Source organism: Myodes glareolus, chromosome 3 (genome assembly GCF_982192425.1).
Source record: "Myodes glareolus chromosome 3, mMyoGla1.1, whole genome shotgun sequence".
NCBI classification, from domain to species: Eukaryota; Metazoa; Chordata; class Mammalia; order Rodentia; family Cricetidae; genus Myodes; species Myodes glareolus.
This window is the reverse complement of record NC_142028.1, coordinates 226,808-242,124: the sequence shown is the minus strand read 5'-3', so window position 1 is coordinate 242,124 and position 15,317 is coordinate 226,808. Positions and strand designations below refer to the sequence as shown.

At 36.6% G+C, this 15,317-nt stretch overlaps 1 protein-coding gene across 1 annotated transcript; it reads right to left on the bottom strand.

Moving 5' to 3' along the window:
• Positions 1 to 13,564: 13,564 nt before the first annotated feature.
• Positions 13,565 to 14,488, bottom strand: LOC125399521 (olfactory receptor 4A15-like). The gene has a single exon (XM_048432940.3). The coding sequence runs from the start codon at positions 14,486 to 14,488 to the stop codon at positions 13,565 to 13,567; it is 924 nt and encodes a 307-aa protein (XP_048288897.3).
• Positions 14,489 to 15,317: the final 829 nt, after the last annotated feature.

Below are 15,317 nucleotides of genomic sequence, written 5' to 3'. Positions count from 1 at the left end.
CAGCAGTTATTGGCTGACGGAGCAGAAGTCGCTCCCTGCTGCACTGTGGGCTCCTGTTTCAGCGATTATTGGTTGAGGCAGCGGAAGTTACTCCCACAACACCTCCCCTTATTGTTTAAGTAAGAGAGTTCTAAGCCTACTATGAAATTATATACAGTAAGTACAAACCTACACAATTATATACAATAAATACAAATATCCTATTCTAACTAGCTTAAGTCTTGTATAAGAAATAACTTGGCCACGTCATGAAAGAAAAGTAACTACGTTTATATAATCTTCAATCCCATCAAAGATCTGAGAAGGGAAATAATGGTACCTAAGTAATTAGGAAGTGCAATCAAACTTCCAGAACATGTAACAAATCACAGAGACAACTGGCTACCTGGGCAAACACCCAAAATCACGTTTGCAACGTTGAAGCAACCAACTTTGGCTAAGGCCTAACGTAACTGACATAACATTTTCAAAGGCAAGGAACTTTTCAAAACTATCTTATCCTGTCTTGGCAGGATATGACAGTCCTGTTTTATTCATTTACGGATACTCTCTACCTCTGTCAGTAGTTGAGGTATGGGCATTTCTTTACCCAAAGGCCAGTTCTGCCAAGAAGAAAGGCTCCAGGTGGAGTGTCTTTGGTGCTCAACATTCTCTCGGGAATAGATCAGTGTTGCCAGGAGCGATTGTGTCTCCCTACCACAGAACTCTGAGTTAGATTAAAGACCATTTTCTACAGCTCTTTGAAGAGGTTGAAGATTATCTATCTATACTGAATATAATCCCTATGTATCTAAAGAACCTGATTAGTCTAATTATAAATGACAAACTTAGATGACTATTGATCTATATTATTCTCAATATCTATCTAACTTAAAGACTGAAATAGTAAACAACTATGCAATAAATGGGGACAATATGACCTCCAAATATAAACAATGTGCAAGTATACATTGCAATATGGTAAATATATATATCAATACATAAACAATATATAAGTATCTTAATCAGAGGTAGAAGTGTACAATGCAATATGGTAAAATATACATATATCAATACAATATATATATGTCAATACATAAAAATGTTTTAAACAGAGGTAGAAGCATGCATGCATAAAATAGTCAACATAATTTAACTTTGTATCAATATATAAGAATCAATACCAATATATTTGTCTAAAAACAATAACTCACAAGTACAAAGCTATTATCCCATAATCCAATTATCCCTCTTTTTTTTAAGATTCATGTGCTTATAAAATTCCTCCCCCAACCCTCAACCCTATACTAATTATAACCAACCCCTAAATGATGTCCCTAAACCCAAGGAAAAACTTTACTGGGAGAGGGGACGTCGTTCTCTAGAATTACTACCAGCTGTCATGGGGGCGACGTTCTTTCTGGGGGATCCTGTGAAAGCAAAATGATGGTTAAATTTCAAGATCAATGTCTTTTAAAATTGCAAATAGTCTCTGAGTATTTTGTGGAGGACTGGCCAGAATGTTGTACAAGATGTGCATCATTTCAGCTAACCATGTTGGAATCGTCTTGTGCAGCTGGTACCCAAAACAGGTCTTGTAGTAGCACTATCAGTATCATGATGTCATATCAACCAGGTGGAATTGTTGTTATGGGGCCCCATCTTCTTCCTGGAAACTTCAAATGTCACTGCAGGAAAAACTTATTGTTCATTGTGGAAAACTTAAACATTAATCATATATATTAATCATATATTAATATCATATATTATATGATTATAATAACATATAATCATATATTAATCATATAGACATATGCAGACATACATATATTCAATAAAAGACATGATAGATATATTTAATGAAAGGTATGATAGATAAGAAGAAAAGTAAAGATGTTTTCTAAACTCATATTCCTTTCTGTCCCATATCATGGCTCTTGACATGAGACAGAAACTCCAGAAACTCTGGGTTTTGCTTTTAACAACAGGCTTGGAATTAGAGAGGGACTGAGCCAGAGTCCAACTCTAAAACCAGCTATATAAATTTAGAAATATGATTTAGTATATTTTACTTACAGAACCTATTCAGTTTTCTTGACAGTCCTTATTGGGCCATTATTTTCCATCTGTCAGTATTCAGATATCCAGGGTCTCTTGAACTATTCAAAAATCAGTGTTTTCCTGTGGAGATAAGAACAGAACCCTGCCCCCATTCTATGTTTTTCTTACCAATTGTATGAATATCATCATTGTGGATGAGCTGTCATTTCTCCTTTCCAAGAGGTTTCTCCTCTTCAAATCAAACCTTTATTAATTTTGATGGTATCCACAATTTTTCTTCTCCTGTGGAAACAAGAGCAAAACCCCTTCCCCAACGTAGCACATCTCCTGGCCTCCATTGAGAGGTCAGCACATCTTTGAAATAAACAGGTTGGTTTAGTTCAGAAGTTTTTTCCATTATCCAATGCCTCTCTGCTGCTGTTGTTCCTTTCTCATTAGCATTAAGAAAATTCAAGGTTAATAAAGCATTATGCAATCTATTTCTGGGGGTATCTTTTGTCACTTTCTGTTTGTTTAGCATATCCTTTATAGTACGATTTGATCTTTCTATAACTGCTTGACCTGTAGGATTGTATGGTATACCTGTAACATGCTTAATATTATAATAAGCAAAAAATCGTTTCATTTTCCTAGATACATAAGCTGGACCATTATCTGTTTTTATTTGTGCAGCTATACCCATAATGGCCATAACTTCTAATAAATGTGTGATTACTGAGTCAGCTTTTTCTGAGCTTAAAGCAGTTGCCCACTGAAAACCTGAATAAGTGTCAATGGTGTGATGTACATATTTTAATTTGCCAAATTCTGGAAAGTGAAACACATCCATCTGCCAAATTGCATTCCTTTTAATACCCTTTGGATTAGTCCCTGCAGGCAATGGTGTTTGGTTATAAAAGGAGCAAGTAGGGCATTTCTTTACAATCTCCTTAGCTTGTTACCATGTAATAGAAAACTCCTTTTTCAAGCCTTTGCTATTGACATGATGTTTTTTATGAAATTCAGATGCCTGCAGCACACTACCAATCAATAAGTGATCAATATCTGCATTACCTTGTGCTAGAGGACCTGGCAGACCTGTATGGGATCGGATATGTGTTATATACATAGGGCAGAGCCTGTTTCTGATCATGTCTTGTACCTGGATAAACAATGATGTCAGTTCTGTATCATCAGGTATAAATTCAGCAGTTTCAATATGCAAAATAACTCTTTCTGCATATTGTGAGTCAGTAATTATATTAAGAGGTACTTTAAAATCCCTAAGCACCATAAGGATGGCATATAATTCTGCCTTCTGGACAGAATCATAAGGACTTTGTTCCACTTTACTCAATTCTTCTGATTTGTAACCTGCTTTCCCTGATTTATTAGCATCGGTATAAAATGTATGGGCTCTGGTTATTGGAACATCATGGACAATTCGAGGGAGGATCCAAGAAGTTCTCTTTATAAAGTTAAGTCTCTTGCTTTTTGGGTAATTGTTATTGATTTCTCCCAAAAAATTAGCACAAGCTCTTTGCCATGGTTCATTGTCTTCCCACAACTTTTTAAAATCTCATCAGCAGTGAAAGGCACAGTAATTTCTGCTGGGAATACACCTGCTAATTGACGAAGTCTCAATTTTCCTTTTATAATCAATTCAGAGACTTTTTCCACATAAGTTTTTAACTTTTTACTTGGTTTGTGTGGTAAATAGATCCATTCTAAAATAGTATCTTCCCTCTGCATTAAAATTCCTGTAGGAGAAATTCTGGAAGGCAATATAACTAGAATGCAACTAAGATTTGGATGCACGCTATCTACATGTGCCTCCTGTAATTTTTCCTCAACCATCATCAGTTCCTTTTCTGCTTCAGCTGTTCACTCTCTGGGACTATTCAAATCTTTGTCACCATCTAAGGTTTTGTTTAAATGAATTATTAGATCAGGTGTTATCCCAACAGCTGGTCGTAGACTGGAAATGTCTCCTAATAATCTTTGAAAGTCATTAAGAGTTCGTAACCGGTCTCTCCTGATTTGTGCCTTTTGAGTCTTAATTCTTTGTAAGCCTATTTTATAACCTAAATAATTAACAGAATCTCCTCTCTGAATTTTTTCAGGAGCAATTTGCAATCCCCATTTAGGTAATACTATTTTTACTTCTTCAAACAGCCTTTCTAAGGTATCTTTGTTTTGATCAGATATCAGTATATCATCCATATAGTGGTATATTATGGACTTAGGAAATTGTTTGCGTATAATGTTCAATGGTTGGCTTACAAAATAGTGGCACAGGGTGGGAGAGTTCAACATTCCCTGTGGGAGGACGGTCCACTGGTACCTCCTTGCAGGCTGAGAGTTATTATAGGTAGGCACTGTGAAGGCAAACTTTTCTCTATCTTTTTCTTGTAATGGTATAGTGAAGAAACAATCTTTCCGATCAATAAATATAAGAGGCCATCCCTTTGGTAACAGGGAGGGCAGAGGAATTCCAGATTGCAAAGGGCCCATAGGTTGAATAACCTTGTTGATAGCTCTAAGATCTGTCACCATTCTCCATTTACCAGATGTTTTCTTAACAACAAACACAGGAGAGTTCCAAGGGCTGGTAGATTCTTCTATATGTCCAGCATCTAATTGCTCTTGTACCAGCTGTTCTAAAGCCTGTAACTTTTCCTCAGCTAAAGGCCACTGATTAGTCCATATTGGTTTCTCAGTCAACCATTCTAGAGGCATGGCTGTTGGTACCTCTGAAGGGCCATCAATTGTGTTGTGTTCTCGTATAGCTCTAATGGCTGGTTTCTGCCATCTGTAATATCTTGTAATATTGTCCTCAGAAATATAGGCTCTGGAAGCAGCAGGAATGTTAATTTGGGTATTCCATTGCTGCAATAGGTCACGGCCCCATAAATTCACTGCAATATTTGCTACATATGGCCTTAGTTTTCCTATTTGTCCATCTGGACCTATACAATTGACCCATCTCGTGCTTTGTCTTACCCGAGATAGAATTCCAATTCCTAAGAACTGAATATCTACCTCCTGAAGAGGCCAATGCGGATGCCAAGACTCTGGAGTAATGATACTTACATCTGAACCTGTGTCCAGTAAGCCAGTAATAAGTTTGCCATTTGCACACACTCTTAGCTTTGATCTTTGATCATTTATAGAAGTCTGCCAGAATATTCATTTACTTCTATGTCCTCTTATATTTCTTGATTCATTCACCACATTTAACTCATCCTTCAGGCCGTTATTGCTTTTAACAGCAGGCATGGGGCATTCTAATTTCCCTGAAGAGGCATGTTCTCTGCAGTGATCAGAAATGACTGGACCACATTTGCCATGGGGGCCTTTGAGAGGCCCCCTATTGAGTTTCCCAATGGCAATGGGTTGCCCTGTTTTTCTCTTGTTGACCTACACTCATTCGTTCAATGTCTGCCCTTTCCACATCTCCTACATAAACCTGAAGGCTGAGTCCTCCTATTCCTGTTATTCCTAGAAGAGGCATTATTCCTGGAATTCCATTGTCTGCAGTCCCTTTTCATGTGTCCCATTTTGCCACAATGAAAGCATTTTGTAATCTGATGTCTCCTTTTACCTTTGGAAATTGCTTCTTGTACCCATGTTTCATTGCCATAATCAAATGTATCAACATTCATTGTATGTAAAACCCATTCATCCAAAGGCGCTGATCTGAGCTTTAAAGGCCCCAAGATCCTTTTGCATTCTACATTGACATTCTCATAAGCCAAAGACTCAATTACTATATTTCTTGCTTCTGGATCAGGTATCCCTATTTGTACAGCCTTAGTTAGTCATTGCAAAATGTCACTAAAGGGTTCTCTCTGACCCTGTTTGACCCTGACATACGATTCTACTCTCTGACCTGAGTCTTGAACCCTGTCCCAGGCCCTTAGAGCTGCTGTAGCACATATGGATAAAATGTTTTCATCATAAAGAGCTTGTTCCTGAGGATCAGGGTAAGGTCCTTCCCCTAGAATTTGATCTAGAGAAACCTCAATTCCTTTCACTGATTCTTGTTGTTGTAAAAGTCTGGCCTCTTGCTTGAATAGGCATTTGAAATGCCATAAAGGTCCGTTCTTGAAGACAGCTGACGTGAGCTGGTTCCAATCTTGATGGGTGGCCCTGTTGCTCAGAGCCCAGGATTTTAACATCTCCCTAACAAAGGATGAATGTAGTTCATAATTCACAATTGCTTGTTTAAATTCTTTCAGATCATTCATACGTATAGGCTCCCATGTATGTTCTTTAATGACCTTAGGGTTTTTGGAGCCAGTTATCTTTTCTGATGTTATTACTGGAAAGGCAGGTATAACTCTATGTAGACTGAGAGTTTTTTGAGGTGAAGGTTGCCTTTCTACCTTTTGCTCCTGTTCATCAGAGTCTATGATTTCCTCAATCTTATTAAATCTGCTCACCATTGCCTTCTGTAAGTCCTGAATCTCCTGTCCAGTATTATGCTCCAAAGCCTTCATTAACGAATCTAAGGCATGGAGCTTGTCCGTCAGAGACACTATTTCCTCCTTGGACACAATCGCCTTCATTGATAATTCCAAGGCGTGGAGCTTGTCCGTTAGAGATACGATCTCCTCCTTGGACATAACCCTCATGGCATGTACTGTGCCTTCTTGTATGGAAATCCTTTCAATTAATCTATCATACCCTTTTTATAAAGTCCGATTTTTCACATTCAATGGTTATAATCCTCTCAGCTAATGTTTCAGCACTTACAGTCATGGACTGGAAGCTACGAGTCATTTTGGTAGTCCCCTCTTTGAGAGCTCCAAACTCTGATCTAGTCTCTTCCTTGAAAACTCCAAGCTCTTTTTTGAGGAGGTTGGTGTCAGTCTGAATTGTCCTTAAGGTTTTAATCTCTGCCCTCAGCATTGCTGATTCAATTTTGAAAAACTGCATCAGTCTTATAAAATATCCAAACACCAGTAAAGCGACAAGTCCCAGAAATAACCAAGTACGAGGAATATCAGAAACTTCATGGAGGATATCCTCCATGGTGCAATTAAAAAGGCCATTGAATTTTTGGATAGTAATATTTTCTAACATGTTCAATCAAAAGAAATTGTATTTATTTATTTGTTTTCAACTGCAAAGAAAAATCTTACCTGTAATGATCCTTGCCTGCCAGTAAGTGGCAGGGGCGCACCTGAATCCATGTGGCAATGGCGGAAAGATTCTGAAATATGTATACACTCAAATCCAGAGGTTACTTTCAGGCTAGCAGCGCAAGCCAAACTCAGCCTGGGCTGCAGGGAATACACTGCCCAAGTGGAGGTAGAGTTGCCACTTGCCCGAGTTCCACAGTGTTTGCAGAAGCCGGAAAGTCCCCGGCCCAATTCTATTGAACGGAGCTGGGATCCAGTGCAGGCTTTACTGTAAAGGCCACCAGGTGCTGTGTGTGCTCAGGCTGCTAGGTCCGCGCCACGAAGTGGGAAAAAGGGCCCACTTCGGGCGCCAAATGAAGCCGCAGGGCGATTGGTAGTGAAAAGTCCGCAGACTATCTTGATACAAAATATACAGCTTTAATAAACAGAAGTAAGACTTACAACAGCTTACACCAGAATCCAAACGATCCGTCTGGACACAGGAGCCAGGCAGAAAAGAGTGCTAGCAGAGCGCGCTTTCTAGGTTTATAGGCAGGCTTTAGCCTGAGGGCGGCATGCCCCCAAAACAGTATGTGATTGGCTGAACTCCCCTATCAACAATATATCCAAACCTAAGAGACACTATGAAAGCAGTCCTAGGAGGAAAGTTCATAGCACTAAGTACCCACATAAAGAAAACAGAGAAAGCTCTCAAGAGTGACTTAACAGCACACTTGAAAGCTCTAGAACAAAAGAAAGCAGACTAATGCTGGAGGAGTAGAAGACAGGAAATAGTCAAACTGAGGGCTGAAATCAACAAAATAGAAACAAAAAAAACAATATAAAGAATCAATGAAATAAAAAAGCTGGTCCTTTGAGAAAATTAACAAGATTGACAAACCCTTATCCAAACTAATCAAAACGCAGAGAGAGAACATTCAAATTAACAAAATCAGAAATGAAAGGGGGGGACATAACAATAGATACTGAGGAAATTCAGAGAACCATTAGGTCTTACTACAAAAACCTGTGCTCCACAAAATTGGAAAATGTAAAAAAAAAATGGACAATTTTTGTAGATAGATACCATATATCAAAATTAAATCAAGACCAAGGGAGGAATTTAAATAGCTGCAAGGAAATAGAATCTGTCATTAAATCCTCCAACAAAAACAAAACAAAACAAAACAAAAACAACCCCAGGCTGGATGGTTTCAGTGCAGAATTCTACCAGAACTTCCAAGAAGAGCTAATACCTACACTCCTCAAAGTATTACACATAATAGAAACAGAAGGAACATTGCCAAACTCTTTTTATGAGGCTACAGTTATCCTTATACCAAAACCTCACAAAGACTCAACCAAGAAAGAGAATTACAGACCATTCTCTCATGAACATGGATTCAAAAGTACTCAATAAAATACTCACAAACCAAATTAAAGAACACATCAAAAAGACTACCCAATATAATCAAGATTCATTCCAGAGAAACTGATCTGGTTACCATATAAAACCCTTTCAATGTAATCTACCATATAATCAAAATGAAAAAAAAATAAAAAACTATATGATCATCTCATTAGATGTTACAAAAGCCTTTGATAAAATCTAACACTCTTTTGATAAAAGACTTGTAAATATCAGGTGTACAAGAGTCATTCCTAAACAAAATAAAAGCAATCTATAGCAAGCCAATAGCCATCATCAAATTAAATGGAAAGAAATACAAAGCAGATCGTCTAAAATCGGGAGCAAAACAAGGATGCCAATTCTCTCCATACCTATTCAATATAGTATTTGATATTCTAGCTGAAACAATAAGACAACTGAAGGAGGTCAATGGATATAAAATTGAAAAGAAAAAAGTCAAAATTTGTTTATTTGCAGGTGATGTGAGAAACAACACCCTCCAAAATAGTCACAAATAACAAATTAGGCTTTTTCTCAGCCATGTTCATTGCTTCTTTATTCACACTAACTAGGAAATGAAAACAATTTTCACGGATGGAGTGGATAAAGAAAATGTGATGCACACCCACTATGGAATCCTACTCAACAGTAAAGGAAAATGAAATCATGAATGTTTCAGGTAAATAGAAATAGGAATAGAAAAGATCATATTGAGGGATGTAACCTAGACCCAGAAAGACAAAATTTGCATGTACTTTCTCCCTTTTTTTCTTTTTGGTTTTTCAAAACAGGGTTTCCCTGTAGCTTTGGAGCTTGTCTTGGAACTAACTCTTGTAAACCAGGCTGGCCTTGAACTCACAGAGATCCACCTGTGTGCTTCCATCACCCGGCCTATTCTTTCTCAATATAGGCTCTAACCTCATATTTTTTCAGAAATGAGTACATATACTATAATAACTAGAGAAACCATGAAAAAAAAAAACAGATCATTACCAGGATAGGGATGTTGGGAAGCATAAAGAGAGAGGAATAGTAGATAAAAATAATTTGATTGGGAAGATGGGCAACTAGGGTGGCTCATTAGAAAGGAGGGGGAGTTAAATGCAAAAGAAGGCTATAAGGGGATAAAGGGAATAGCAGATAATCTGATGAGGGGATGAGGAAAGGAGAGGAATCCTAGGAATGTAACTGTAGAGAATAGAAGTAGGTAAAATAACAATGTGGATGACTGAAAAAGAAAAAAAAAAGATCATACTATTAAGTACTGATCTAAAAACCTATAATACATATAATCCAGTGTATAAACATAATTAGACAGTTCTAATAATTTTTTTCTAATCTGGGCTGATGGTCCCCTCCAAGAGTCAAAGACCGCCTAACAGTGACTCCAGTACCAGACATTAGAAGTTTTCTTTTGAGTCCATTGCTAGGGCTGTCTAAGAAATTTCCAAAATGTATATCATATTTTTATGACTCTTAGTTATTCCCATATGGAAGAAGTAAGTCTCCATTGCTGAAGAAAAACAAAGCTGAGAGACTCCTGAGCTTGAATGACTTCAGTGAGACTTCAATGGCTCCTCACTGGGGTCTAACATTGATGGTATCTAAAGATGTCATACAAGCTTCCTAAGTAAGGAGAAAACTACAGTTCTACCCAGCTATAATACCTATAAACCACATGAACCACCAGCATAGCAGGGTAACCCTAAAGGTGTCGCAGCAGCACATTTGTCTTGGAAGTATCCAACAGCTCTCTAATTGGACATAAGACCTCATCAACAAGGGAAAAGCTGTATTGGTACTATAAACCCAGCTAACTATTTGTTATTGGTGAAGAAACTGTAAGCAAAAATTTACCATATGAGCATAATCCCTAATAAAAACCTATAAATATTTGTTCTTAAACCCACAGATAAGTATACTTTTCACTGCTTAGTAGATAGAGACAATTACAGAAAACCACACTCATTCAAAATACGGAGTTGTAGAGACAAGTCTCAAAGTATACATCTCCAAAACATTACTGAACTTAAGGCTCAAGAACATTGTAAAAAAAAAACAAGATTGTGGAAAGATTCTAAGAATCAGAAGATCAGAGAGTTTACTGTGAGATTGTGTCTCCTAATAATGTCAAAATCTCACCAACATGACTGCTCTAACTGGACCTACAAAATTAGGCCATAGACATACAAAACTTGATCGATAAAAGCAAAGCACACTTCAACCCTATACTAAAAATTGTAGTCAAATAAGAAGTGCTGAGAGTGGGAGAAATAGTCTCCTCTGGGAGAAGCATACCACCTGGTTACCAAAGACAATAGTCATCCCTGAACGTACAAATGTAAATAACCTAATACAGACAAAGTTTACACATACAGTATATGTTTATATTCATATACATTTATACATATATACATGCAATAACAATTAATCACATAAAGAGTCCATGAATTTTAAAGAGAGCAAAGAAGTGTGTATGAGACAAGTTTGAGGGAGCAAAGTGAAGTGAAATACTTTCTAATTATATTATAATCCCCAAAACTTTGGGATTAAGTCAAATTTATCATTATGGATAATGATGCATGATGGGTTCAACACAGGTAAATCAATAAACATAATGTACCAAAAAACAGACTACCAAAAAAGCCCACATGATCATCTCATTAGATCCAGAAAGATCTTTTACAAAATCCAACACCCTTTTATAGTAAATGTACAAAAAGGCTAGGAATTGTAATGGACATACCACTTCTGTTAAAGGGACATAGAAATAATAAGATTCAAATGGCATATTACTATAATTATAGATCAATGTATTGCTCAGCCCTCATTAGAGAAACTTCTTGTAGTAGATGAGAAATAGAACACTCATACCTACAACTGACTTGTGTGAGAGAGTAAGACATTTGGAGTACTCAATTCTAAATGGTATGTCTTCATCAAACCCTTATCCTCAAGGATCAAAGATCTACTTGGAAAAGGAGTGATGAAGATTGTAAGAGCCAGATGTGATGAAATATAGAAGAAAAGTATATCTTCTAGACACAACAGGCTGGAGACATATATGAACACAAGAGCCTGGGTCAGAACATCCAAGACCTTCACAAACTCAAATTAGAAAAAAATTCCAACACATAAATAGGAAGTGAACACAAAATTCCATCTCTAAACACGGAGATATTTGTAACTGATACTTCCTGCCTGAAAAGGGAAATATTATTCCTAAAACAGTATTGTTGAATATATAACCACATTAAACATCAGACCTCACCCCAAGATTAGTTGATCAATATCAACAGGCTACATATTTTAATGTTTTAATTTTTGTTTGACTTGATATTTTTGTCTTAGTAGATTTTCTTGTTTCATTTCTTTACATTTTTCTTAATTTTTGAGTGAGAAAGACAGAGAGAATATCAAGTTCAAAGAGTAGGAATGTGGGAAGTTGAAAGCAATCTCCACTGCTCCATTGTTTTATAATAATTTTGTACTAAGAAAAATTCATGAATGTTTGCTTATATGGGAAAAATGAATATATGAAAATAAACTATTTTTAAGTTTATAAGTAAAATATTAAAACAGCTGACTCTAGCTAATTGGAGCTCAATGACTGTACTGGCACTTGGGGAACCTGTAAAAGACTGAACTAACCCTCTAAATGTGGGTGACTATTGTGTGGTTTGGGCACTTTGTGTGACCATTGACTATGAAACCAGTATTAATTCTTCTTACATGAACTGGCTCTCTTGAGCCCATTCCCTTTGGGGGAGGGGAACCTGGCTTAGGCTAGATACTGGGGCGTACTGGGGGCAGGGACTTGATCCTACTTCAAGTGATATGACAGACTTTCTTGACTCCCCATTGGAGACCTCACCCTTTCTGAGGACTGGATGGGGAATGGGGTTGGGGGAGGTGGGGTGGGTGATTTAATGGGAGGGTTGGGTAACTGGGGTTGATATGTAAAATAAAAAAGATTGTTTTTGAAAGATAAAATAGATAAAACGTAAGTAAAATATATTGAACTTCAATATATATTTGAGAACACATTGCTTCTATATTACTTTGTCAATTATTTCTTCATTATAAATTAGAAAGCAATTAAAGCAATTTGAAAAACAATTCTTTTAAAAAAAACTAGGATAGTCAGGCTGTGGTAGCTCACTCTTTAATCCCAGCACTGGGGGTGTGGGGGGAGGCAGAGGCAGGCGGATCTCTGTGAGTTCAAGGTCAGTCTGGTCCATAAGAGCTAGTTCCAAGATTGACTCCAAAGCTACAGAAAAACCCTGTCTTGAAAACTCAAAAGAAATAAAAAAGATAGGATAGAACTTGTTAAATAGTCAAGACAATTGTAAAAATTACTTATAACTTAACTTTTAACGTAGCCTTCAAGAACTAGTATCTAATTTCATAATCAGCTGCATATCATATAACAAACTTCATTAAAAGCATCACAAATAGGCCCTATCTAATCTTCAATCCAAAAACCTAAACTAGAAGAGTAGAGACACTGAGATGAGGAAAGGGAGTTATCACAAAGTACCGTGCATGTTATAGCTATACAAATTCAGATGGATTAATGAATGATTGCTAAACCCCGTCCATTCTTTTAGCCTCAGAAATTTGTCTAATAGTCATAACTATAGAAAGGTCTGGAGAAAATAATATGAGTGATCACAAATACAAAACATTGTTATATAATATTTCAATATATAAAAATAAAATGCTGTGTAATGACTCTGATTTAAATTTCAAAAGAGAACAGCTATATTCTCAGGTAATATAGTTTTGTTTTTACATGGGATAAATCCACAGGACCTTTTTTTAATAATACTAAAATGATGTCATACTGGTTTCAATCTCAAAGGAAAACTTTATTTTTTCAAAGGCTTTACATGAAGAAAACTATCCTAGATAAATACAATCAGTAGATGGTATCATCCTTTGTTATAATTATTTATAGCAATTTGTTCAAATAACAAAATTAATTCCACCAAGGAGACTTTCCAGTTTAATCTGTACGTAGCAATTTACACCAGAGCTTTATCATAGAACTTTTCATCTCTGAATTTCTCAAGGTGTATATTAAAGGGTTCAACATGGGAGTGATAATTGTATAAAAAACAGTAATGCATTTGTCAATAGAAAAGTTATAAACTGGCCTGGCATACATAAAAATACATGGAACAAAAAAGAGAATAACCACCAAGATGTGGGAGCTGCAAGTGGACAGGGCTTTGCGCCTTGCCTCATGACTGTGAGTCTTAAGAGATCTTAGGATGATTCCATATGAACTGAGGAGAAGGATGAAGATCACAATACACATGGCTCCACCATTAGCAATGACGGTGAGGCCAATGAAGTAAGTGTCTGTGCATGCAAGTACCAGTAATGGGGACATGTCACAAATAAAATGATCAATGACATTGGGCCCACAGAAAGGAAGGTTGTATACAAAGACAATTTGAATCAGAGAGTGTGTAAAACCTCCAGTCCAGGCAAATATCAACAAAGTGATGCAAACCCTTCGATTCATGATGATCAAATAATGCAGTGGCTTACAGATGGCCACATAGCGATCATAGGCCATTGCCACCAGGATGACAATATCGACACCACCAAATAAATGTTCTATAAAGAGCTGGCTCATGCAAGCTGTGAATGAGATAGTCTTTTGATCACAAAGTAAGTCAATAATTAACTTGGGTGAAATGGCAGTAGAGAAAAGACCATCTAAGAACGATAGAGAGGCAAGGAAGAAGTACATTGGGGAGCCCAAGGAGGGGCTGGTAATGACTGTCACCACAATGAGCAGGTTGCCCACCATTGTCACAATGTAGATGAATAAAAACATGACAAATAATGCTTTTCTCCCAAGAGGATTCTGAGTGAGGCCTAGGAGAACAAATTCTGTGATATTGTTGCTTTCTCCCATCAGCCCCTTCAGCATGCTTGTATCAAAGATGGCAGCGCCTAAGAACAAGACCTGCTTGGAATTTAAATATGTGACTTCATTATGACATGAATAACACCTTTATAATTGTTTTCCACTTTGGTAAGTTGCAGTATAAATTTAGTAAACAAGTTTTTGGTTTCTCCAAGAATCTAAATAAAGCTTTCTTTTGAATGTTTTATTTTCTTATGATGAGTTTATCAAGAAGTACTCTGCTTATCATGATTTTATTGATACACTTAGAATTATTTAAAATATATAATCACATAAAATCATCACAGTTTTCAATAATGAGAGAAAAATAATTCCCACTTTTAGGAAATCTGACTTCTATTTTATCACAAACCTTCACTAGCTAAATTAATATAGAAGCAATGCTGTAAATAACATATTCAAAATATGTTCTAGGTTTCTAGGAACATAAAGCTCAATGCCATGATACTGTGGCATTAGGCAAATGACCTGCACTTCTCAAAGGCTTTCAGTCTGCATGGAAATCTCACATAATTTTGAGAGATTTAATGTGAAACTGCATCAGGTAATTACAAACGTATTTAAAACATTTCTGTCTATAGCAATTACTTCAACTAATTCCTATAATCCTCAGGAAACAACAAAGATCCTCAATTTTATTAAATTCAAATAACTCAGAAATCTTCTATCCCATGGTATCATCAAATACTTCATCTGAAATTCTCATTTTTCTTGCTCTTAAATGACATAGGTAGTAAAACAGGAGGAAACATAAACTGAAGACTTGGGTAGAGAACACTCATTATTGGTTTTAAGTATTATTTTTCTGAGTAGAAAG

What these genes read in the sequence shown, in the direction of transcription:
- LOC125399521 (XM_048432940.3), bottom strand. Translation starts at nt 14,488, where the DNA reads ATGGGAGAAAGCAACAATATCACAGAATTTGTTCTCCTAGGCCTCACT.